At 59.2% G+C, this 8,940-nt stretch overlaps 1 protein-coding gene across 1 annotated transcript; it reads right to left on the bottom strand.

Moving 5' to 3' along the window:
* Positions 1-203: 203 nt before the first annotated feature.
* Positions 204-8,097, bottom strand: LOC140644956 (kallikrein-14-like). The gene is made up of 4 exons (XM_072848139.1): positions 7,916-8,097; positions 4,866-5,119; positions 1,015-1,151; positions 204-569 (listed from the first exon to the last, which is right to left on the bottom strand). Exons 1-4 carry the CDS (start codon positions 8,083-8,085, stop codon positions 417-419), a joined length of 714 nt encoding a protein of 237 aa, XP_072704240.1. The 5' UTR covers positions 8,086-8,097; the 3' UTR covers positions 204-416.
* Positions 8,098-8,940: the final 843 nt, after the last annotated feature.

Here is an 8,940-nt window from a genome sequence, read left to right as displayed (position 1 = left end):
CCCAAATCCATGGTCCATGGTGGCCGAGATCTGTGTCTTCATGTCCCTAGCTGTGGTCCATGGTGGCCCAGATCTGTGGTCCATGGTGGCCTAGATCCATGTCTTCATGTCCCTAGCTGTGGTCCATGGTGGCCCAGATCTGTGGTCCATGGTGGCCCAGATCCGTGTCTTCATGTCCCTAGCTGTGGTCCATGGTGGCCGAGATCATTGTCTTCATGTCCCTAGCTGTGGTCCATGGTGGCCCAGATCCGTGGTCCATGGTGGCCCAGATCCGTGTCTTCGTCTCCCTAGTCGTAGTCCCTGGTGGCCCAGATCCGTGTCTTCATGTCCCTAGCTGTGGTCCCTGGTGGCCCAGTTCCGTGTCCCTGCGTCCCTCCCTGTGGTCGTTGGTGGCCCATCTTGGGGCCCACCAGCTCCTAGTTGCGATTCATGGTGTCCTCGATCCAGTCCACGTAGTTGCAGACCCGGGTGTAGACCCCCGGGCGCCCGGGCAGGGCGCAGGTCTGCAGCCCCCACGACACGATGCCTTGGAGGGTCCCGTTACAGGACAGCGGCCCCCCGGAGTCACCCTACGGGGAGAGGGGACAAGGGTTGGGGACACCCCGCGGTGGCGGTGGGTGGGGGGCAGGGCTGGAGGACCCGTTGAGGCAGAAGGTGGCTGGGCTGGAGGACACGTGGGCTTGGGGGGCCATCAAGGTGGGATGGCGGCGGTGGGGGGGCTTGAGTTTGGGTGGCCATGAGCGGGGAGACGTGGATTGGGGGGGGAAGGGGGGACAGCCCTGGATTGGGGGGGGGGGACGACACACGACACGCGCGCAACTTTGGGGGTACCCTGAGCTTGGGGTTCCTCTTGCCCAGGAGGAGACAACAAATCAGGGGGCTCCTTATTCGGGGGGGGGGGGGGGGGGTGTGTGTCCCTTTTCCCAGGGTGGGACAAGGGCGGGGTTTGGGGGTCCCGGGGTGGGGATTTGGGGGTCGTCGTCTGTCCGTCCGTCCGTCCCCCCCGCCCCGTACCTGGCAGGAGTCGATGCGCTGGTTGCGCCCCCCGGCGCAGAGCATGTTGGGGGTGACGCGCCAGGGGTAGGCCTGGCGGCAGGTGGCGGGGGGGACGATGTCCACGTAGGCGCAGATCAGGTGCCGGGGCAGGGTCACTGCGGGGGAGGGGCACGGGGAGGAGTCGGGGGGGGGGCGGGGACACCCCCAAGGGCCCTACGCGTAGGTTACTCGCAGGTTACTTACAGGTTACTCGTGGGTTACTTAGAAGTTATGTAGCAGTTACCTTTAGCTTACTCGTAGGTTACTCACAGGTTATGCATTGGTTACTCCTAGCTTACTCCTAGGTTACGCATCGGTTATTCATCAGTTACTCGTAGGTTACACATCGGTTACATGTTATGCATCGGTTACTCCTAGCTTACTCCTAGCTTACGCATCGGTTATTCTTCGGTTACTCGCAGGTTACTTACAGGTTACTCGTGGGTTATGCATCGGTTACTCCTAGCTTACTCCTAGGTTACGCATCAGTTATTTATAGGTTACTCACAGGTTACTTACAGGTTACTTGTGGGTTACCCACAGGTTATGCATCGGTTACTCCTAGCTTATTCCTAGCTTACGCATCGGTTATTCGTCGGTTACTCGTAGGTTACATATCGGTTACTTACAGGTTATGCATCGGTTACTCCTAGCTTACTCCGAGGTTACGCATCGGTTATTCGTCGGTTACTCGTAGGTTACATATCGGTTACTTACAGGTTATGCATCGGTTACTCCTAGCTTACGCATTGGTTATTCATAGGTTACTCGCAGGTTACTTACAGGTTACTCATGGGTTATGCATCGGTTACTCCTAGCTTACTCCTAGGTTGCGCGTTGGTTATTCATAGGTTACTCGCAGGTTACTTACAGGTTACTCGTGGGTTACTTAGAGGTTATGCAGCAGTTACTTATAGCTTACTCGTAGGTTACGCGTCGGTTACTTACAGGTTATGCATCGGTTACTCCTAGCTTACTCCTAGGTTACGCATCGGTTATTTATAGGTTACTCGCAGGTTACTTACAGGTTACTCGTGGGTTATGCATTGGTTACTCCTAGCTTACTCCTAGCTTACGGATCGGTTATTCGTCGGTTACTCGTAGGTTACGCATCGGTTACTTACAGGTTATGCATCGGTTACTCCTAGCTTACTCCTAGGTTACACATTGGTTATTCCTAGGTTACTTACGGGTTGCTCATAGGTTACTTACAGGTTACTCATGGGTTACTTACAGGTTCTGCAGCAGTAACTCCTAGGTTACTCATAGGTTACTCATCGGTTATCGGTCTCTCGTGGGTTACTTACAGCTTATGCAGCAGTTACTCATAGGTTACTCATAGGTTGCTCATAGGTTACTTATAGGTTACTTACAGACTATGTATCAGTTACTCCTAGGTTACGCGTTGGTTATTCATGGGTTACTCGTAGGTTACTTACAGGTTATGCAGCACTTGCTTATAGGTTACTCATAGGCTACTTGTAGGTTACTTACAGGTTACGCATTGGTTACTCCTAGGTTACTTACAGGTTACGCATCGGTTACTCATACGTTAGTCATCGGTTACTCATTGGTTACTTATAGGTTGCTCTGTGGTGACTCATCGGTTACTCCTGGGGTACTCATAGGTTACTTCAGGTTTACTCCAGCGAGCAACCTGCCTCGCGTCTCTCTACGGAGCGACTGCAGCGAGGATGTGGCCCCCTCTCTCCCCTCCCTTACTCCTGGTTTACTCCACGTTTATACCGGTGACCGCCAGCCTTCACGCGGGTTACTCTGGGTTTACTCCTGGGAGCCCCCACCCCTCGCCCTGGTTTACTCCAGGGTTACTCCTGCGAGTAGCCAGCCCTGCTGCTCCCCACTGACTTACTCCGGGCTCACCCGCGTGAGTGCCAACCCCCCCGACTGCCAGCGCCGTTACTCCAGGGTGTAACCACCCTCCTCCTCCCCAGCCGGGTCCTCGCCCCAGCGAGGCTCCGCCTCCAGCCCTGCTCCTCCTTGGGCGCACTCCTGGCTTACTCCAGCTTTACTCCAGGCTTGCTAGGCCTTTATGCCTGGCTTACTATGACTTTGCTGCAGGCTTACTACAGCTTTACTCTGTGTTTACTGCATTCTTAAACCGGGTTTCACTGCAGCTTTGCTGTGACTGTAGTCCGAGACTGCCACGACTTTACCACAGGCTTACTACGGGTTTACTATGTGCTTGCTATGACTTTACTCCAGCTTTACTATGACTTTACTCCAGCTTTACTATGATCTTGCCCCCCGGGTTCACCCCGGCTTTGCTGTGCCTTTAGTCTGGCTCTTGCCACGACTTCACCACGGGTTCACTGTGAGGTTACTACAACTTTACCGTAGGTTTACTATGACTTGCCTATGGGTTTACTACGACTTTACTACAGACTTACCACGGCGTTGCTATGGGATTACTAGGGCTTTACTCCGGGTTTACAACAACGTCAATATGGGTTTAGTGTGGGTTTACTACGGGTTTGCTGTGGGTTTCCTATGACTTTACCCCAGGTTTACCACAGCATTGCTACAGGATTACTAGGGCTTTACTCCGGGTTTACTACAACTTCAAGATGGGTTTACTATGGGTTCACTACAACTTTACTACGAGTTTACCACAGGTTTACCACATTGTTGCTTTGGGATTTCTAGGGCGTTATGACGGATTTACTACAACTTTACAAGGGGTTTACTACAGGTTTACCACGCAATTGCTATGGGATTCCTAGGGCTTTACCCTGGGTACACTACAACTTTACTCGGGGTTTACTACAACTTTACTAAGGGTTTACTGCAACTTTACTACGACTTTACCACAGGTTTACACTGCTGTTGCCATGGGATTCCTAGGACTTTGCCCTGGATTCACTACAACTTTACTAGGGGTTTACTCTGGGTTTACCACAACTTTACTATGGGTTTACTCTGCGTTTACCACAACTTTACTAGGGGTTTACTAGGGGTTTACTCTGCGTTTACCACAACTTTACTAGGGGTTTACTCTGGGTTTACTACGAGTTTACCACAGGTTTACCACGCTGTTGCCACAGGATTCCTAGGGCTTTACCCCAGGTTCACTACAACTTTACTCTGGGTTTACTCTAGGTTTAGTCTGGGTTCACTACAACTTTACTATGGGTTTACTATGACTTTACTACAGCTTCGCCACAGGTTTCCCCCGCTGTTGCCACGGTTTTCTAGGGCTTTCCCCCGGGTTCACTACAACCGTACTCTGGGTTTACTCTGGGTTCACTACAACTTTACTATGGGTTTACTACAACTTTACTGTGGGTTTACTCTAGGTTTACTCTGGGTTCACTACAGCTTTACTATGGGTTTACTCTGGGTTCACTACAACTTTACTATGGGTTTACTCCAACTTTACTGTGGGTTTACTCTAGGTTTACTCTGGGTTCACTACAGCTTTACTATGGGTTTACTATGACTTTACTACAACTTCACCACAGGTTTCCCCTGCTGTTGCCATGGTTTTCTAGGGCTCTCTCCCGGGTTCACTACAGCTTTACTCTGGGTTTACTACAGCTTTACTCTGGGTTTACTACAGCTTTACTATGGGTTTACTATGACTTTACTACAACTTCACCGCAGGTTTCCCCCGCTGTTGCCATGGTTTTCTAGGGCTCTCCCCCCGGTTCGCTACAACCGTACTCCGGGTTTACTCCAGATTTACTCCGGGTTTACTCCGGCTTCCCTCCTGCTTCCCTCCGGGTGGACCCCGCGGTTCCGAGGGCTCCCCCCCGGGTGTCCCCGTCGCCCCGCCGTGGCCGGCGGCCGGCCGTGCCGGGGTCCCCTCTCACCTTGGGGGGTGGTGACGGTCCCCCAGCCCGAGACGAGGCAGGTGGCGCCGGATGGGGCGCAGGCGCGGGGCAGGGGCAGGGGCCACACGGCGCGGCCCAGCGCCACCGGCCGGTCCAGCTTGAGGAGCATGAGGTCGTTGTCCAGGGTGGCGGCGTCGTAGGCGGGGTGGAGGATGGCCTGGGCCACCACCCGGTCCTGCTCCGTCCCCTCCCACCGCTGCAGGTCGTTCTCCCCCAGCCGTAGTTGCAGGCCTCTGCGTCCCCGAGGAGGGCGGGGGGACGACACGGGGACAGAGGTGGGACACGTGGGGACACGGGTGGGGGGAGGGGAGAGGGAGGAGGACGTGGGGACATGGAGGGGACAGAGGTGGGGACACGGGTGGGACATGGGACAGGCGGAACGTGTGGGGACACGGGGATGGAGGTGGGGAGGAGGACGTGGGGACATGGAGGGGACAGGTGGGACACGTGGGGACATGGGGATGGAGGTGGGGGGGAGGACGTGGGGGCATGGAGGGGACAGGTGGGACACGGGGGGACACGGGTGGGACATGGGGACAGATGGGACACGGGGATGGAGGTAGAGAGGGATGGGGACACGGGGATGTGGAGAGGGACGCAGGTGGGACGTGGGGACATGGGTGGGACATGGGGACATGGAGGGGACATGGTGGAGGGGGAGAGGGAGGAGGACATGGGGACATGGAGGGGACAGAGGTGGGGACATGGGAGGGACATGGGACAGGCGGAACGTGTGGGGACACGGGGATGGAGGTGGGGAGGAGGACGTGGGGACATGGAGGGGACAGGTGGGACACGGGACATGGGTGGGACATGGGGACGTGGGGGTGGAGGGGGAGATGGAGGAGGAGATGGGGATGGAGGTGGGGAGGAGGACGTGGGGACATGGAGGGGACAGAGGTGGGACACGTGGGGACATGGGGATGGAGGTCGAGAGGGACGAGGACACAGGGACGTGGAGGAGGACATAGATGGGACACGTGGGGACGTGTAGGACATGGGGACATGGATGGGACATGGGGGTGGCGGGGGAGAGGGAGGAGGACGTGGGGACATGGAGGGGACAGGGGTGGGGACACGGGTGGGACGTGGGGACATGGGACAGGCGGAACGTGGGGACACGGGGATGGAGGTCAAGAGGGATGAGGACACGGGGACATGGAGAGGGACACAGATGGGACACGCGGGGACATGGGTGGGACGTGGGGGTGGAGAGGGAGGAGGACATGGGGACATGGAGGGGACAGAAGTGGGACACGTGGGGACACGGGTGGGACGTGGGGACACGGAGGGGTCAAACGTAGAGGGGGACAGGAGGGATGTGTGGGGACACGGGGAAGGGAGGGGACATGGGGACGGTCACAGCTCCACACCCCACTGGTGTCCCCTCAGGGTGTGGCTGGTGTCCCATGTCCTCATCCTTCTGCCGTGTCCCCTGTCCCCCGCCACCCACGGTCCTGTCCCCATGTCGTGTCCCCCAGCCCTGTCCCCGTGCCCTCGCCATGTCCCTGTCCCCATGCCATGTCCCCTGACTCTGTCACCATCGCTTGTCCCCCAGCCATGTCCCCGTGCCCTCACCATGTCCGTGTCCCCTGACTGTGTCCCCATGCCTGTCCCTTGTCCCCCAGCCCTATCCCCATGCCATGTCCCAAGGCTGTGTCACCATCCTTTGTCCCCCAGCCATGTCCCCGTGCCCTCACCATGTCCGTGTCCTCTGGCCGTGTCCCCATGCCCGTCCCTTGTCCCCCAACCATGTCCCCGTGCCCTCACCATGTCCGTGTCCCCTGGTCATGTCCCCATGCCATGTCCCCTGACTGTGTCCCCATGCCCGTCCCTTGTCCCCATGCTGTGTCCCCGTGCCCTCGCCATGTCCGTGTCCCCTGGTCACGTCCCCATGCCCGTCCCTTGTCCCCCCACCATGTCCCCATATCCTCCCCATGTCCCTGTCCCCCTGCCGTGTCCCCTGCCTCTGTCACCATCGCTTGTCCCCCAGCCATGTCCCCGTGCCCTCACCATGTCCGTGTCCCCTGACTGTGTCCCCATGCCTGTCCCTTGTCCCCCAGCCCTGTCCCCATGCCATGTCCCAAGGCTGTGTCACCATCCTTTGTCCCCTTGGCATGTCCCCCTGCCCTCACCATGTCCGTGTCCCTGGTCACGTCCCCATGCCCGTCCCTTGTCCCCCAACCATGTCCCCATATCCTCGCCATGTCCCTGTCCCCATGCCGTGTCCCCTGACTCTGTCACCATCGCTTGTCCCCCCGCCCTGTCCCCGTGCCCTCACCATGTCCGTGTCCCCTGACTGTGTCCCCATGCCTGTCCCTTGTCCCCCAGCCCTGTCCCCATGCCATGTCCCAAGGCTGTGTCACCATCCTTTGTCCCCTAGACATGTCCCCGTGCCCTCACCATGTCCGTGTCCCCTGGGCATGTCCCCATGCCATGTCCCCTGACTGTGTCCCCATGCCCGTCCCTTGTCCCCATGCTGTGTCCCCGTGCCCTCGCCATGTCCGTGTCCCCTGGTCACGTCCCCATGCCCGTCCCTTGTCCCCCAACCATGTCCCCATATCCTCGCCATGTCCCTGTCCCCATGCCATGTCCCCTGACTCTGTCACCATCGCTTGTCCCCCAGCCATGTCCCCGTGCCCTCACCATGTCCATGTCCCCTGACTGTGTCCCCATGCCTGTCCCTTGTCCCCCAGCCCTGTCCCCATGCCATGTCCCAAGGCTGTGTCACCATCCTTTGTCCCCTAGACATGTCCCCGTGCCCTCACCATGTCCGTGTCCCCTGGTCATGTCCCCATGCCATGTCCCCTGACTGTGTCCCCATGCCCGTCCCTTGTCCCCATGCTGTGTCCCCGTGCCCTCGCCATGTCTGTGTCCCCTGGCCGTGTCCCCACGCCCGTCCCTTGTCCCCCAGCCCTGTCCCTCTCCTCACATCTGTCCCCTCTCCATGTCCCCCACGTCTGCATCCCCATCCCCATGGGGTGTCCCCGTCCCCGTGGGGTGTCCCCGTCCCCGTGGGGTGTCCCCACCTCCTGTAGCAGTGCGCGGCTGAGAGCACCCAGTTGTCCCGCAGCAGGGTCCCGCCGCAGCGCACGGGGCTGTAGATGTAGACCTGCCAGGGCTGGGAGAAGGGGATGCAGGGGTACCCCCCGATGATCCTGTCCTCGTCCCTCGCCCCCCGCTCTCTCAACGGGGACATGGGGACGCAGGTTCTCTCCCTCCCCTCCTTGACCTCCTTCTGGCCATCAGGACATGGGCCACCAGACGTGTCCTGTCCCCAGGCTCCTCCTCCTGCCAGAAGGACGTGGGTCACCAGATGTTCTCAGCATAGGTTCTCTCCATGGGGATGCTGGCCACCAGCCGTGTCCCCTCCCCAGGCCCCTTCCATGGGGACGCTGGCCACCAGCCGTGTCCCCTCCCCAGGCCCCTTCCATGGGGACGCTGGCCACCAGCCGTGTCCCCTCCCCAGGCCCCTTCCATGGGGACGTTGGCCACCAGCCGTGTCCCCTCCCCAGGCCCCTTCCATGGGGATGCTGGCCACCAGCCGTGTCCCCTCCCCAGGCCCCTTCCATGGGGATGCTGGCCACCAGCCGTGTCCCCTCCCCAGGCCCCTTCCATGGGGACGTTGGCCACCAGCCGTGTCCCCTCCCCAGGCCCCTTCCATGGGGACGCTGGCCACCAGCCGTGTCCCCTCCCCAGGCCCCTTCCATGGGGACATTGGCCACCAGCCGTGTCCCCTCCCCAGGCCCCTTCCATGAGGACGTTGGCCACCAACCGTGTCCCCTCCCCAGGCTCCTTCCATGGGGACGTGGACATGGGGAGGTGGGGTGGAGGGGACAAGGGGACGTGGGGGGACATGGAGGGGACATGGGGGGACATGGGGGGGGATGTGGGGGACCCCACATACCCAGCAGCAGCAGAAGGAGCAACGTGATGGGCAGCAGCTCCATGGCCCTGAGGGGGACATGGAGGAGGGTCAGTGGGGACACCAGCCTGGCCGTCCTGCCTGTCCCCTCCCTCCTGCCTGCCCCTCCCTCCTGCCTGTCCCCTCCCT

This window comes from Ciconia boyciana, chromosome 30, assembly GCF_034638445.1.
Source record: "Ciconia boyciana chromosome 30, ASM3463844v1, whole genome shotgun sequence".
NCBI classification, from domain to species: Eukaryota; Metazoa; Chordata; class Aves; order Ciconiiformes; family Ciconiidae; genus Ciconia; species Ciconia boyciana.
Note: the sequence above shows the minus strand (reverse complement) of the source record. Positions and strands in the feature narration are given on the sequence as shown.

Bases quoted from the DNA above. Each gene is read 5' to 3' on its own strand.
- LOC140644956 (XM_072848139.1), bottom strand. From the start codon at position 8,085: ATGTCCCCGTTGAGAGAGCGGGGGGCGAGGGACGAGGACAGGATCATC. The intron at 1,152-4,865 runs GTGAGAGGGGAC...CCTCCCCCGCAG, and splicing joins GACCGTCACCACCCCCCAAG to TGACCCTGCCCCGGCACCTG. The intron at 570-1,014 runs GTACGGGGCGGG...CTCTCCCCGTAG, and splicing joins AGCGCATCGACTCCTGCCAG to GGTGACTCCGGGGGGCCGCT.